Below are 17,478 nucleotides of genomic sequence, written 5' to 3'. Positions count from 1 at the left end.
CTAAAACAAGAAAAAACAAAAGGGTACTAACACAAAGCGCGCACGAGGCGGATAACAAACTAAAATACCTAGCAGGGGAGCTGGAAGATAACAAGCCTAGCTTGGAAGCTAACAGGAGAACAAGAACAAACAAAAGGGTACTAACACAAACCGTGCACGAGGCGGATAACAAACTAAAAGACCTAGCATGGGAGCTGGAATATAACAAGCCTAGCGTGGAAGCTAACAGGAGAACAAGAACAAACATAAGGGTACTAATAAAAAGCGCGCACGAGGCGGATAACAAACTAAAAGACCTAGCATGGGAGCTGGAATATAACAAGCCTAGCGTGAAAGCTAACAGGAGAACAAGAACAAACATAAGGGTACTAATAAAAAGCGCGCACGAGGCGGATAACAAACTAAAAGACCTAGCATGGGAGCTGGAAGATAACAAGCCTAGCGTGGAAGCTAACAGGAGAACAATAACAAACAAAAGGGTACTAACACAAAGCACGCACGAGGCGGATAACAAACTAAAAGACCTAGCATGGGAGCTGGAAGATAACACGCCTAGCTTGGAAGCTAACAGGAGAACAAGAACAAACAAAAGGGTACTAACACAAAGCACGCACGAGGTGGATAACAAACTTGGCTATGAACAAACAAAACCGGAAGCAGGGAACAAAAGACAGTAAGCTTCAAATAAGCTACCGAAGATCGCTTAGCGCAACGCTGCATTGATACGACACGGCATGACACGACAAGTAGCAATGACAATAATCCAGCACAGACTGTATGGGAAGACAGGTCTAAATAGGAGCTGTGCTGATTGACACAAAATGTGGCCAGGTGCCAATCAGCCGCAGCTGAGGGGAAACAGCGCCCAGGGAGAAACACAGGAAACAGACAAAATAAGAGTGCTTACAGGAAATACTACACACAGAGGACACAAAGACAAATGCAGAGGAAAAAACTAATAGCTAAACTGTCGGGGACAATCCTGACAACATTATGTTTACAAACTCGGGAAAAATGTCCCTGGACACATGAGGACTTTGAATTTGACCAATGTATGACTCTGTAACTACTTGGTATCATATTGATAATCAATTTTGTGGTGTTATCCAAAACTAACGTAAAGTAGCCAAACCACAGAAGGATAAGCGTCACGACCGGGGGTTATTTCCCCCGGGATGCAGACGGACCACTCCAGACAAGGCGTGCAGGTTGGAACATAATTTAATCTTCAAAATCAAACACGTACCAAAAAACAGAAAACAAAGCAGATAGAACAACGTGCAGATCGCACGGAAAACTATCGCTACCACTTAGCAAAAGAAGCATAGCCTACGAGTCAAAAAATACTAACGTAACGAGTGTCATTTACCAAGTTATACGATTCTGGCTTAAACGGTTGCAAAACTAGCTAAAAAAAATAGCATGCTAATGTTAGCATGCTAGCAAGCTAACGTGAGCATGATACTAGTTAGCTTGTGTCACATACCAAGTTATATGACTGTAAGGCGCTAATTAGCTGAAAAAAGTTATCACTTTAATGTTAGCATGCCAGCAGTTAACAAGGGTCACATACTAGGTTTAAAAAAACATAAAAGAGTACAATTAGCTAAAAAAAAGTTAGCACTACATTGTTAGCATGCTAACATTAGCATGCCAGCAGTTACCAAGGGTCACATACCAGGTAAAAAAAAAAAAAAGAGTACAATTAGCTAAAAAAAAGTTAGCACTTCATTGTTAACATGCTAACATGAGCATGCCAGCAGTTACCAAGGGTCACATACCATGTTATATGACTCTGAAGTAAGCGGTTGCAAAATTTGCTCAAAAAGCTAGCAGTGTGTGTGTGTGTGTGTGTGTGTGTGTGTGTGTGTGTTTTCTTGTATTTCTACCCTTTAGACATCACCAAGGAAAAGTACCGTCCAAATTCGCACATAAATCAGTTTCCCAATACGGAAAACCATTCCATCTAATAGAGAACGTCTCATTTGCACCACTGGTGGTGAAATCTATCAAACAATTATTTTTGTTTTTTAAATTGACTCTGTGTCGGCTTAAAAAGTTCTCTCCTCCGGCCAACATATGAAATAACAAGTTTGTGTAAGATATTGAAATGTGCCCCTTTGGCCAGAATTAATAAAATAAATAAAATAAATATATTTGTTGAGGTGGCGTGGCCTGCGGGCCTGCAGCGAAGCGAGGTGTGCCAGGACCGGCCTCGAAGTCAGCGACAGGTGCATAGATGGCCCACCTGTATCACCTGTCACTCTTTACAAGCAGCAGTCAGGAGGAGAGATGTGGTTGGAGCTCGGGGAGATGATGGATATTGACCAAAAGACGACTGCTGAAAAGCACCAAAAGACTTGTTTGAACAAATAAAAACTGTCTCGTAAACAATGAAACGGGCTCGCCTAGAAATGTTTGGTGGTCAGGGAAACCCACTAGAAGAGATCTTACACAATATATATATATATATATATATATATATATATATATATATATATATATATATATATATATATATATATATATATATATATATGTGTGTGTGAAGTAAATAATGAAGATTAATAAACAATTACAAACAAAAAAGTAAAAAAAAAACAAAAAAAAACTAAAAGCTTGCCTTATGTATGGATTATTATTTTTGTGGATACAAATCTTTATTTATCTACAAAGGGTGGTCCTAAAAAGTTAGGTATTTCTTAGAGGTCTCAAGATGGTATGAAATACATGAATGTGTGTGTGTGTGTGTGTGTGTGTGTGTGTGTGCCTGCCTGCCCTGTTACTGACTGACCACCAGTCCAGGTTCTACCCATCCTCTTGGACTAAATAAGCTGGGATAGGTTCCAGCTCACCCAAGACCCTGAATAAATGGTAGAAAAATGACTAAAAGCATTAGAAACCTGTTCACGAAAGGAAGATAAGTGCAGAACGTGTTTGTCATTGCCGTCCACACAAAGCTTTCTTCACCTTCCTTTAGCAGCAGGACAGATTTGTGGACAGTGTTGGATTCCTCCGCATGTTGCCAAAGACTACCGAGGCACGATTAGTCATGGAGATAGGTTCAATTAAAGCGTGAAATGCAGCAGACAGTGACACAGAACAAAATTCCCCCTCAAAAAAAGAACAACTGCTGCCTGCTTGTAAAAACACACAAATCCAACATCATTTGTCATGCACTTCCTCCAGAGACACATTAGGTAAAGTGAAAGTGTACACTTTGGAGTCCAACAAAATAGATGTGATCACAATTTTGTTTATGGCCTTATTTTGGTCTTTTCTATTCCCTGGCTTTTATGTTATTAAGTCCCAAATCCAACTGAATGTGTTCATTAAAGGGCTCCTTTTAATGCTGACAAAATTGACACTTATTTCATAGTTCTGGACTTGTTAAAAAAAAGTAGCATCAATAGTTAGCAATAGCTCATTAGTCATGTTTGCAAAAGCTGTCTCCATAATTTAAATTTGCCCTGAAACCGGACTGAAAGGTTTCACAGAGATTGTTAAACGCTAAGTATTTATTTAGCTGCTGTGCAACAATTTTTTCAAGGATTTTTGAAATAAAGGGAAGGTGACATTTTGAATCCTGTTGGATTTCCTCCTGAGTGCTTGAAAAAAATAATGTTTGACTTTGCATCCGGGATCACTGCCAATATGTTTTTGATACATTCTAATAGAATGTTATGATTGACGGTATGTAAAGCAGCGTAGCAACAACATGAATGACACATCAGCATCCATAGTTAGCGATAGCTCATTAGTCAATTTGGCGAGGGCTGTCTCCATAGAGTGATTTGCCCTGAAACCTGACTGAATAGGTTCACAGAAAATTGTTAAACGCTAAGTCTTCATTTAGCTGCTGTGCAACAATTTTTTCCGAGGATTTTCGAAATAAAGGGAAGGTGACATTATGCATCCATTGGTTTTCCTCCTGTGTGCTGAATATTAAAAAAAAAATAATGTTTGACTTCGCATCCAGGATCACTGCCAATACGTTTTTTGATAAGTTCTAATAGAATGTTATGATCGACGGTATGTAAAGCAGCGTAGCAGCAACATGGATGACGCATCAGCATCCATCGTTGGCAATAGATCGTTAGTCACTTTTGCAAAGGCAGTCTGAGTATAGTGATTTGCCCTGAAACCCGACTGAAAAGGTACACAGAGAATTGTTAGACGCTAAGTTTTCATTTAGCTGCTGTGCAACAATTTTTTAGAGGATTTTCGAAATAAAGGGAAGGTGACATTATGCTTCCAGTTGGTTTTCCTCCTGTGTGCTGAATATTTAAAAAATAATGTTTGTATTTATAGCTACTTTCAGTCGTTGAATTAGTAACTATTTCTTAAACGTAATTAGTTGCCCTTTGTCACCGATTCTGTTCATAACTTTTATGGACAGAATTTCTAGGCGCAGTCAGGGTGTTGAGGGGATCTGGTTTGGTGGCCTCAGGATTAGGTTTCTGCTTTTTGCAGATGATGTGGTCCTGATGGCTTCATCTGACCGGGATCTTCAGCTGTCACTGGATTGGTTTGAAGCCGAGTGTGAAGCGACTGGGATGAGAATCAGCACCTCCAAGTCCAAGTCCATGGTTCTCGCCTGGAAAAGGGTGGAGTGCCATCTCTGGGTTTGGGAGGAGATCTTGCCCCGAGTGGAGGAGTTCAAGTACCTTGGAGTCTTGTTCACGAATGGGGGAAGAGTGGATGGTGAGATCGGTGCTGCGTCTTCAGTAATGCGGACGCCGTATCGATCCGTTGCAGTGAAGAAGAAGCTGAGCCGGAAGGCAAAGCTCTCAATTTACCGCTCGATCTACGTTCCCATCCTCACCTAAAGAAATATTTCATGGGGTGGGGCGGTATAGCTTGGTTGGTAGAGTGGCCGTGCCAGCAACTTGAGGGTTGCAGGTTCGATTCCCGCTTCTGCCAACCTAGTCACTGCCGTTGTGTCCTTGGGCAAGACACTTTACCCACCTGCTCCCAGTGCCACCCACACTGGTTTAAATGTAACTTAGATATTGGGATAGGTTGATTGGCAACACTAAATGGTCCCTAGTGTGTGAATGTGAGTGTGAATGTTGTCTGTCTATCTGTGTTGGCCCTGTGATGAGTGGCGACTTGTCCATGGTGTACCCCGCCTTCCGCCCGATTGTAGCTGAGATAGGCGCCAGCGCCCCCCGCGACACCGAAAGGGAATAAGCGGTAGAAAATGGATGGATGGATGGATATGTAAAGCGCTTTGAGTCACTAGAGAAAAGCGCTATATAAATATAATTCACTTCACTTCATACAGGGAAAACTTGAACATCAACCACCCAGTTCGGAGGATGAAAAAGCAATGGATATTTAGTCAAATAAGACCCCACAGCTCCCATCTTAAGATGTTTATTTATTTTTTTTAATCATCATCAAAATCTTTACAAAACATTTTCTGACAATAATTTACTCAAAGAAGAGCCGTATGTTTGCGCTTGGACCAGGTCTGCACAAAAAATGCTTTTCGGTCAATTAAAAGAATGAGAGATAAGAAAAATCAAATCAAAAAACACAACAAACCAACTACCAAAGCACGTATTTTACACCCGACAGAAATCAATACGCTCTCCGCAGAAAATGGATGTGCGAGGATGACAGCGGGGATCCTGTTGTTTTTGCAACACATTTACAGTCAGGGGCCGGGAAATAAAGGGATAGTGCTGTAGGGCCTGCACGGAAACAAAGCTTTATTCTGATATTGCTTTCTGTCAGCTCCCCTTCTGCTTCCTCTCTCGCTGCCGCGGTGTGTGAACTGCGGGGGATAAAATACCTCTTTTTTTTTCTCTCCACGCATATTAAGCACAATTAGGGGCGTGAACGGGCTTCGTCGGGCAAATGAAGAAGTGTGTTTCCCCGACAGAGGTTAATGACGGCGCTACATGCCCTCTGACATGAGCAATGGCAGAAAAACAAGAGTCGGGACAGTCCGGGTGCAGGGGTTAAAAACGCCGCTGCTAATGGGCAACGGCATCGGACGACAACGATCAATGAGGAGCGGGCGGCGTGAGCATCAGGAGTGGCGCCGTCGGAGGAGGAGGTGAGGCTGTAGGCCAGGGGTGCCCACACTTTTTCTGCAGGCGAGCTACTTTTCAATTGACCAACTGGAGGGGATCTACCTCATTTATATATATCATATATATTTATTTATTTATGAAAGAGACATTTTTGTAAACAAGTTAAATGTTTTTAATGATAATACAAGCATGTTTAACACATTATAGATTCCTTTCTTTCATAAAGACAAGAATATAAGTTGGTGTATTACCTGATTCTGATGACTTGCATTGATTGGAATCAGACAGTAATGATGATAACGACCACATTTTCAAATGGAGGAGAAAAAAAGTTGTCCTTTCTGTACAATACCACATGAAAGTGGTTGGTTTTTGGCATCTAATTCATCCAGCTTCCATACACTTTACAAGAAAAACATTGGCGGCAAATTCCGTAGTTTGCTTGATTGACATTCACGGCACCCGAGGGTCTTGTGAGATGACGCTGGCTGCTGCCAGTTCATTATTTTGAAAAAATGACAGAGAGGAAGGCGAGAAACACTTTTTATTTCAACAGACTTTCGCGCCGTCCCTTCCGTCAAAACTCTAAAGGCCGACTGCACATTTCCTACCTTCACAATAAAAGCCCTGCTTCATGCTGCCTGCGCTAACAAAATAAGAGTCTCGGAAGTGCACGCCAGCTTTCTGAGGGATCGCTTGTGCACGCCAGTTTTCCGAGACTCTTATTTTGTTAGCGCAGGCAGCATGAAGCAGAGCTTTTATTGTGAAGATAGGAAATGTGCAGTCGGCCTTTAGAGTTTTGACGGAAGGTACGGCGCGAGAGTCTGTTGAAATAAAAAGTGTTTCTCGCCTTCCTCTCGGTCATATTTTCATAATAATGATCTTGCAGCAGCCAGCGTCATCTCACAAGACCCTCCGGTACCGTGAATGTCATTTAAGTGACGTCTTGGTGAAGATTGATGAGCACTCATTTTTAGGTCTATTTTTTTAAAAAGCCTGGCTCGAGATGGACTGACACACCCCCCGCGGTCGACTGGTAGCTCGCGATCAACGTAATGGGCACCCCTGCTGTAGGTGCACACCTCGTTAATAACACGGCCCGTGCACTTTTTTCCGACAGGACAATTATTCAATCAAAAATTATTTTCCACATTCCTTCTCTGCTGACCTAACATTACCAGAAATCCTGATCATAGTTAAATATAAAAGTATTTTTTTATGTGATTTCCCTTAATATCTAAAAGTATTCATACTCCCTTCATGTCATGTTATGCTCTTTTTATCCAATCAGAATTCAGCAAGCATATGTTGCCATGCTGTACCAAATCTGCCCCGGGGCCTTAAAGGGGAACATATCACAATTTCAAAAGGGTTAAAACCAATAAAAATCAGTTCCCAGTGGCTTGTTGTATTTTTTGAAGTTTTTTTCAACATTTTACACCTCCCAGAATATCCCTAAATACAGCTTTAAAGTGCCTTATTTTCACTATCTTCGAAACCACTATCCATTTCCCTGTGACGTCATACAGTGCTGCCAATGTAAACAACATGGCGGTTACCACAGCAAGATATAGCGACATTAGCTCGGATTCAAACTCGGATTTCAGCGGTTTAAGCGATTCAACAGATTACGCATGTATTGAAACAGATGGTTGGAGTATGGAGGCAGATAGCGAAAACGAAATTGAAGCTATTGAGCGAATAGCTATTGACGCTATTCGGCCATAGCGTGGGTGTACCTAATGAAGTGGCCCATAGCATGGCTGCCTTATTAGCCTCGCCGGTAAAATGTGCGGACCAAACGATCAGGACTTTCGCATCTTGTGACACTGGAGCGACTTAAATCCGTCGATTGGTAAGTGTTTGTTTCGCATTAAATGTGGGTATCTAGTTTCAAATGTATATGCAGCTAGCGTAAATAGCATGTTAGCATCGATTAGCGTAGCATATTAGCATCGATTAGCTGGCAGTCATGCCGTGACAAAATATGTCTGATTAGCACATAAGTCGACATCAACAAAACTCACCTTTGTGATTTCGTTGACTTAATGGTTGCAAATGCATCTGCAGGTTATCCATACATCTCTGTGCCATGTCTGTCTTAGCATCGCCGGTCAAATGTGGAGACACTCTGGTACATTCAATGGGGGTCTGGCGGCAGATTTCTTGCCAGTGGTGCAACTTGAATCCCTCCCTGTTAGTGTTGTTACACCCTCCGACAACACACCCACCAGGCATGATGTCTCCAAGGTTCCAAAAAATAGTCGAAAAAACGGAAAATAACAGAGCTGAGACCCGGTGTTTGTAATGTGAAAATGAATATGGCGGGTGTGCTACCTCGGTGTCGTCATCACTAAAAGACCGATAAACAGAAAGGCGTTTAATTTGCCAAAATTCACCCGTTTAGAGTTCGGAAATCGGTTAAAAAAATACATGGTCTTTTTTCCGCAACATCAAGGTATATATTGACGCTTACATAGGTTTGGTGATAATGTTCCCCTTTAAGAATCAACATTGCGGGCGTAAGTGAACGGGCACATACAGTTGATAGATAAATGCGATAGCCAATCAGATCACGAGTTGTAGTCAGCAAGGCCTTCTAGCTGGCCTCACGCTGTGATTGGGTTCTCACTCCCAAGTAACGGGGGGGGGGGGTCGACTGCTGCTATAAAGTGCTGCCAGCGGTCCTTTACCTCGAAGGGGAATCAAGGAGTAGTGAAGGCGTGGGGTGTGTATATGTCCATTGTCTTGGATGTGTTGATGTAGTATCCACAAGCCTGGGGCCGTTCTACATGCAAGCAAAAGTTCGACTCCAGGTCTCATTGAGGAGGAATGGAGGTCAAAAGCGTCCATCATTGAGGAGTTTTCAGAACAGACTGCTCCTGTCGTTGCATCAATGCCATTCGGGGGAGTCAAACCGTAGATTAGGATTTTAGTTTTTTTCCGCGAACAGACATTACAATGGCTTGTCTGTTCTATTCGTCCATGCTGGCTCTCATATCCTATTTTTCCCTTTCAACCAGCTTTTCCATGATGTTATCCATCTTGCGATTCAGTACAGAAATCGCCCCAGTCCGTGATCCCACAGCCCGAGAAACGTGGCTTCCCTCAGAGACCCTGGCGGTCACCACACCTGTGGCCACACCCCTCCGATTTTCAGGTACGACTATATAGGGATGTGTACTATGGCTATGAGTTGTTTTTTTTGTTTTTAGTTTTTTTTTTCCCTTGGCCTCAGTCTGCACCCCAACTCCAGGGCCCAGGCTAAGAACATTTTTTTATTTTTTTTATTTTAATCTTCTATTCTTTTCTCCCCCCCTGTTTACCTGTATGTCATCTTTTTTTGTAAGGGGCGCTGGAAGCCAGCAGACCCGTCAGCGATCCTGTTCTGTCTCCCTGTAATGTTTGTCAAATCTTGAATGGGATTGTGCTGAAAATTTTAATTTTCCTGAAGGAACTCTCCTGACGGAATAAATAAAGTACTATCTAATCTAATATAATCTAATGTAATCTCACTAAAACACTAGTAACACAATACGCAGATAAGGGATTTTCCAGAATTATCCTAGTAAATGTGTCTAATAACATCTGACGTCTTTTTTTTTCTAATCTTTCACTCTCACTTTCCTCATCCACGAATCTTTCATTCTCGCTCAAATTAATGGGGAAATCGTTGCTTTATCGGTCCGAATCGCTCTTGCTGCTGGTGGCCATGACTGTAAACAATGTTCAGATGTGAGGAGCTCCACAACCCGTGACGTCACGCGCACATCGTCTGCTACTTCCGGTACAGGCAAGGCTTTTTTATCAGCGACCAAAAGTTGCGAACTTTATTGTCGATGTTCTCTACTAAATAATTCAGCAAAAATATGGCAATATCGCAAAATGATCAAGTATGACACATAGAATGGACCTGCTATCCCCATTTAAATAAGAACATCTCATTTCAGTAGGCCTTTAAAGATGGTTTCTTTGTGTGCATCTGAAGCTGTTTATCTTCTTTATGTAGCTATAAAATAAAGCCCGACAAAGCTTCTATTGTGACAGAGCTAATGCACTTGCACTCACCCATTTGTCCTCTGGATTGTATGCACTGTATCTCTCCCTACAATAGCTTTCCCTTACCTCCCCTTTTTTTGAGTTAAGAACTTAGCTCTTCCTTTTGGAGCAAAAAGCCCGGTAAAAGCAGCCCTCTCAATGCAATCCTCCGGACCTTTTCCTCACCCCAACCAGAAGCGGAAAAAATAAGAACGGCGGAAACAATTTCTCCCCGGTTGGACCGTGAGCCTAAATGCAAATAGTTGAACACGGAGAAGCTGGCTGTGCATAAAACCGTAACCAAACAAAGGCTAAAGAGACAGAAAATCAGATGTGCAGGGCTTGCACAGACAGCCATGAAGTTCAGCTCAAACATGCGTCATTAAGTGCCAAGCCTGCATGCATTCCACGGGGAAATAAATGCACGATAAAAACAAGCAACAGATTTTGCTCATTACATTTCTTTTCATTTGCGAGATTTGAATTGATCGGCGAGGGGCAGAGTTTAGGGTCCTTTCAAAGCTAATAAAGAAGGCTGCATCTATTTAAACCGCCTTGGAAACTGAGGTCATCTTTTATTCTGTCAGGCACAAGCAGATTGAAGCAACCCAATTAAGAAGTGGGATTGTTTATACAACTCTGACCAAGTTCCACATTTTTTGGAAATGGGTTAAGAATTCCTGACCGCAGGATTAGGTCTCTGCTTTTTGCAGATGATGTGGTCCTGATGGCTTCATCCGACCGGGATCTTCAGCTCTCACTGGATCGGTTCGCAGCCGAGTGTGAAGCGACCGGAATGAGAATCAGCACCTCCAAGTCCGAGTCCATGGTTCTCGCCCGGAAAAGGGTGGAGTGCCATCTCCGGGTTGGGGAGGAGACCCTGCCCCAAGTGGAGGAGTTCAAGTACCTAGGAGTCTTGTTCATGAGTGGGGGAAGAGTGGATGGTGAGATCGACAGGCGGATCGGTGCGGCGTCTTCAGTAATGCGGACGTTGTATCGATCCGTTGTGGTGAAGAAGGAGCTGAGCCGGAAGGCAAAGCTCTCAATTTACCGGTCGATCTACGTTCCCATCCTCACCTATGGTCATGAGCTTTGGGTCATGACCGAAAGGATAAGATCCCGGGTACAAGCGATCGAAATGAGTTTCCTCCGCCGTGTGGCGGGTCTCTCCCTTAGAGATAGGGTGAGAAGCTCTGCCATCCGGGAGGAACTCAAAGTAAAGCCGCTGCTCCTCCACATGGAGAGGAGCCAGATGAGGTGGTTCGGGCATCTGGTCAGGATGCCACCCGGTAGGTGTTTAGGACGCATCCAATTGGTAGGAAGCCATGGGGAAAGACCCGTTGGGAAGAGTATGTCTCCCGGCTGGCCTGGGAACGCTTCAGGATCCACCAGGAGGATCTGGACGAAGTGGCTGGGGAGAGGGAAGTCTGGGCTTCCCTGCTTGGGCTGGTTCCCCCACGACTCGACCTCGGATATGTGGAAGAAGATGGATGGATTGGTTAAGAATTCAATGACAGATGTGGACTTACTCTGTCAGTTGGCGGCACAAGCTGACCCAGGAATGACAACACTAGCAGTTCAGTTCAAAACTTGGGAGAACATTTTTCTTGCATTAAAAAAGAGGTGCTTGGTTTTGGCCTTAGTCTTCCAGTTGTACTCAAATAAAAACAAAGATTTACCAACACGCATGATTGTTTGGGTGCTGGATTCCCCGCAATGATAACGAGGACTACGGCACAATGTTTGGCTGTGTGATAACTCAGACAGTATAAGGAAACTGGGCCAAAGTTTGGGCCAAGTCCTACAAATCGTGGTTTGATTGTCCACTGTAACTCTGCACTTGTCCAACACATTATATGCCGTATTACAGATTGAGGAATGTGAGTTATAGCGCTAACATTACAGTCAAATTTTCCCTGGCTCGGTTAAATGAAGAAAACTGACACTTTACGGTAGAGCTGCTGCTTACTGGCTGGGAGTTTGTGTTCCAGACTTTGTTTTAAGATTTGAATCCGACGTCCCACGAAAAGTAGTAAGTAGGACCCATGTTCTGGCGAGATGTGTTTCCCATTGGACTTCATGCTCTCCCTGCATCCGCTCATATTTATCGTATTCTTCGAACTATCAGGCGCACTTAAAATCCCTTTTTTTGTCTCAAAACTCGACTATAACTTATAACCCGGTGCGCTTACCGTACGGAATAATTCTGGTTTTGCTTACCGACCTGGAAGCAAGTTTATTTGGTACATGGTGTTATGATAAGTGTGACCAGTAGATGGCAGTCACACATAAGTGATAAGTGTAGACTGCAGTATGACGCCAGTAAACAACAACATAACTTTAAAATGGCCCATTTAAAATAAAGCACTTTACACACGGCGCTCAAAAATCTGGCAAAAGGTTTCAGTATGACTTCGAAGCCTCACCACTTGGGGGATTGTCAATCCATTATGGCTACCGTAGTCAGAGATACAAGTAGAACTATGGTGTGTGTATAAGGGCCACACAATGGCACCCATTTGCAGACATATTATCTGGAGTTATGTTTCACAATATTATGCAAAAACAACTTTTCTTACCTTCTGGTGCCTGCTAATGTGTATTTGAGGTCTGCATGAGTCCTGAAAATTTGCGCAGGTCCAACTTTGGAGTCCGTAGCGACTTCATAGTCGATAAGCTTCTTCTTTTTCTCTATCTTCTTGTTATGGGATATTCATCCTTTGAAGTTGACATTTCTAATATAAAGTACTGTAAAGTTCTTACTTATATCTGTCAATAAACTCGGCATGAAAGGGTTAAAACATACCGGTGTAGTGAGTTTACACTATTCACCCAAGGAACTTTAGTTATTAGAGAGTTCCAGTCAGAAATATTTTTGTTGTTGCATTAGTGAGCCACAGATGAGGAGATGTTACTTCGTTATTGATTGAAGTAAAGTCTGAATGTCATTAAAACAGTTAGCTCCGTCTTTTGACACTTCCACTCCCGTCCTTGCACGCTACACCGCTACAACAAAGATGACGGGGAGAAGACGCCGGCGATGGTGAGCCACGTAAATAAGACCGGGCATCCTGAAGCGACTGTCAGAAAGATGATCTGTAAAACATAATCTATAAAACATTTTGACCAAAGAACCACCATTACATGTTATGTAGACCACAAGTTTTACATTTAGAAAAAAAAATAATAATAATATGACCCCTTTAATGCGCCCTATAATCAGGTGTGCCTGCCTGACTAGACCCGTTCATCGGCATTGCGCCCTATGGTACGTAAAATACGGTATTCGGATTAATTTTTAAATATATCATTAAACAGCAATAAAAAAAGAGTTTAATGTAATAATTGCACTCATGTGGAAGTCTTTCAATGAATTCCAACGGGGAGCACGTCTAGCCAGGATACCGGGTCAGAGGCTAAAACATATCGGTGTGGTGAGCTTACATTATTCACCCAAGGAACTTTAGTTATTAGAGATTTCCAGTCGGACGTTATTTTCCACAGGACACATTTTCTGCCTTGTTGTTGCACTATCGAGCCACGGATGAGGGGAAGCTGATCTGGTTTTGATTGAAGTAAAGTCTGAATTTCATTAAAACAGTTAGCGCCATCTTCTGTGATGTCATATCAAACCCTTCTTTCCTCAAAAGTGGAGCACAGGTAAGAGAGATGTTCCTATAGTTCTCAGGTCTGATGGTCCTAAACGGGCTCCGAGGATACACATTACTGCTAGAACATTATTAAAAAGTCTTATGGACCTTTTTTAAGTTGCATGCACATCTACCAGGGAGAAGGACATTTGACTTAAAAGCTCCATTCTTGAATTTGTACAATTCTCCTAAACAACCTTACCTGTAGTTTGAAAACATGTGACGATGCGTGATAACATGTTTTTTTTATATATGGTTGTCAGAAAAATTGTATGTAAATCATCCAAAAAAACTTCCGTTCTGAGTTCCCGATGAACAGCAAAGGCTTGGAAAATTCCATCGTGTACGATGGGAGGAGACGGGTGAGGGTGAGGGGTTAACTATTGTCATCAAAGACCTGCTCAAGCTGAATCCAGGACCAGCCCAAGCCCGAGGCATCTTTTTCTTTTGTCTTCAATCCTTACCAAAAACAAGAGCTGTTTACATACCTCCCAGATGTTGTTGTGTAAAACAGGGAGTGTCCAAATAAAAGAGAACTTTTTCCGTCAGAGCGTGGTGGAAGACTGTACACAGAGTACAGTTGCCACGTCTCTCCTCAAATTCAGCAATATTGAACCCTGTCTCTGTTTCTTTCCTTGCTTCTTGTCTTGTTTAATAGATGTCATCGATGTTTGAAGCTGACAATCCTGTCCGTTCTAGGGGATACCGACCAAACGGACAAGCAAGCAAATTCTACTAGTTCTTCTATTTATTTTTTTCTCCCCCCCTGACAAGATATAGGACCCCGAGCATGCAGGGAGAACTCATTAAACAGGTCAACAAGAGGCAAGGAGTTAGCTTTCGAGCAAGGCAGGACAGTAAACCGTATGGACATAATTCAGAGCGCTCCTATTATAAAAGATAGCTGCTTTTACAAAAGCAAACCCCACCAGCACTAAGAAGCGACCATACCAGTGGACCAACTTTTTTTTTTTGTGTGTGTTTTTTCATTTTTTTTTCATTTATTTTTAATGCAATGTACTGTACACTGAGGGGGTGGGGGGGCAGGGTGGGTTTGAACCCTTCTTTTTTGTCATGTCATCGTAAAGATTTTGCGGTTTGTGCAAACATTTAAACGGTGATCGAACTAAACAGCACGTAAAATATAAATATCGGTGTAAACTCCGACGACGGTGGTCGACCCGGAGCATGGACACGTCTCACAAAAAAATAGCGCTTTCAAATTTCCGCACTTTTTGTCGACGATGGGGGCGGGGGTTTAAGAAACAGCATAGTGTTGATGGCGTGATAGCAAATAGAAAAATATTCATCATTACAGTATGAACGTCACTTTACATCCCATAGACCCCACTTTTGCTGGGGAAAAAAAAAAAATAAGGCTCCTCTTTTGCATTTTCCCCCTTTACATCATTAAACATATTCTATATACACGATAAATAATTTCTACTTGATTCCACTTCGGACTTTCTATAGAATGTCTTGACATCATCTTTGCACGCCTCAAAAAAGAAAAGATAAATACTTCCCGTGTTACGATGCAACCTGGTCATGTGGTCACAGTTCCATCCGTTGCCACCAGGGTGCACCATCGCTTGTTAGTGGAGGAAAAAATACAAATAAAAATTGCTTGTTCGTGGAGTTTTTCCCGCTCCTCAAGTCAGAGATAAGCAACTTTCGCCGTGTTTCATCCGCAGGTCCGTCCCACGCTTCAACACGACATCGCCACAGGTGGCGCTCTCCTAATAGTCAGGTAGGCCAGACGAGACTCCAAAAGGGGCAGTGAGCGGTTGGTAAAAGCCAAACTTTTTTTTTTTTTTTTTTTTTTTGTAAGAATATGTACAACACTTGGCAAATTTCTGGGCTATAATCGGGGGTATGTATAAAAAAAAAAAAAAAAAAACATAATTGCTAAAATGTTTGAAAAAACAGATTGGATTTGTCTATGGGATTTTTTAAAGAATGCCCTCAGTTTGTACATGAAAAAGAAAAAAAAACAAATCTTTGGCTTGATATGTACAATAATGAAATGACTACACGTTTAAAAGAAAAAAGTCAAATAAAACAAAGATGAGCTTAGTGATCCAAAAATGTTTTTCTTCATGAAATAACTGTATTTGTGAAAAGACATGGCACTCTAGTCGGGCTTGATATCAGCCAGAGCAAGTGCACTTTCATAAAGTCGCCAAATTCACCAGGTCCTCTGAAAAAAAATAATCCATCGAAAGTTCGGCGATAATAAGGAGGGAAATAAAACCTGACGTTAATTTTCTAAATTTGGATCTCATGCTCCCGTAGTGTTAAGAACGTAAGGCCCGACGAACATCCCGGCTCAGCTGCCCCCCCGTCCTTTTCAAGTCGTAATCCGTTTCAAGGCTCGCTAGCGTCCAAATTTTAGCGTGCCGGTGCGCTCAGTGGGAAGCGTTCCACCGGGAGCGTCGGTCGGTGGTCTGAGGGCTGGGGGAGATCGAGGCCCTGGCACCGAGGGTCCTACGGTGGTGGCGGTGGGCAGGGCCGGCAGTGCCACTGTCTGTATGGTCCCCCGCTCGCACGGCCCAAGGTCCTCCAGGCCTTGAGGGGGTCCTTCGTAGCCCATGTTTAACCGCAGGGGTTGGTGGGCTTGGCAGTAGTCCACGATTGGCTGCTCGTATCGGTAGAAGGTCAGTGCGCCCATCTGATGGGGAACCTGTTTACAGAAAGAAGAGAGGGACAGAAAAAATGCAATTAGTCAAACAAAAAACTGAGAAATTTGTCTGTCGGTGTCTGAAAAACAACTGCTCTAAGTCATAACTTAAATGTTGGTTTTGAGCTGGGCAAGGTAGTCCAGTGGTTCTTAACCTTGTCGGAGGTACCGAACCCCATTAGTTTCATATGCGCATTCATCCAACCCTTCATAGTGAAAAATACAATGTTTTTTCAAATTCAAGACCAAGTTATGTGTTTTTGGTAACACTTTAGTATGGAGAACATATTCTAAGTAACAAAGACTTAATTTATAGTTACTTGGTTAGGGTTAGAGTTAGAGGGTTAGGGTTATAATGAGACCATTAATAAGTACTTAATGATGACTAGTTAAGGGCCAATATGTTACTAATTTGCATGTTAATAAGCTACTAATTAATGGTGAGTACGCTCCCCATACTCAAGTGTTACCATGTTTTATTACTGGTGCACAAAATGAACCATGCATGAACATCACCTTGTTCAAAGAACAAAACCAACACAGTGCCTAAACTCACAACAAATTAAACATCTGCAAATCAGTGTGACTTCTGCCGTAATAGGCCGATAGGTAGAAGTTTTTATCGACACGATGAATCTGGATTGTTTTGACCTCCGCCGAACCCCTGAGGCCAACTCACCGAACCTCTAGGGTTCGTTCGAACCCAGGTTAGTCTCTTCTCAAGGATGGGGCTATCACTTTTGCAATCCAAAGTCCCAATTACAGCCTCTTTTCCTACAAGTGATCAAATCCACATGCGAATATTAAACCTTATCTTCAAACTGAAATACCACTATTTAATCAAACATTCACTATATGCCAAACTGGGCCCTGCGATGAGGGGGCGACTTGTCCAGGGTGTACTCCGCCTTCCGCCCGATTGTAGCTGAGATAGGCACCAGCACCCCCCCGCGACCCCAAAAGGGAATAAGCGGTAGAAAATGGATGGATTGATGGAATAAAACGCATTTGTATACCAGGAGACAAAACAAAAACACGTTTGAATTATTCATGTTTCAAGCGACTT

The 17,478-nt window shown here is 42.6% G+C and overlaps 1 protein-coding gene across 2 annotated transcripts in view; it reads right to left on the bottom strand.

Moving 5' to 3' along the window:
* Nucleotides 1-9,286: 9,286 nt before the first annotated feature.
* The window catches only part of LOC133536506 (leucine-rich repeat transmembrane neuronal protein 4), a 268,946-nt gene continuing 260,754 nt past the window's right edge, over nucleotides 9,287-17,478 (bottom strand). Inside the window, exon 4 of one of the 2 annotated variants that reach the window (XM_061877087.1) lies at nucleotides 9,287-16,415. In XM_061877087.1, the coding sequence (XP_061733071.1) occupies nucleotides 16,110-16,415 (306 nt within the window). In that variant the 3' untranslated portion in view covers nucleotides 9,287-16,109. The remainder of the gene's footprint in view (nucleotides 16,416-17,478) is intronic. The other variant, XM_061877088.1, reaches the window with a different exon arrangement.

This window comes from Nerophis ophidion, linkage group LG17, assembly GCF_033978795.1.
Source record: "Nerophis ophidion isolate RoL-2023_Sa linkage group LG17, RoL_Noph_v1.0, whole genome shotgun sequence".
NCBI lineage: Eukaryota > Metazoa > Chordata > Actinopteri > Syngnathiformes > Syngnathidae > Nerophis > Nerophis ophidion.
Note: the sequence above shows the minus strand (reverse complement) of the source record. Positions and strands in the feature narration are given on the sequence as shown.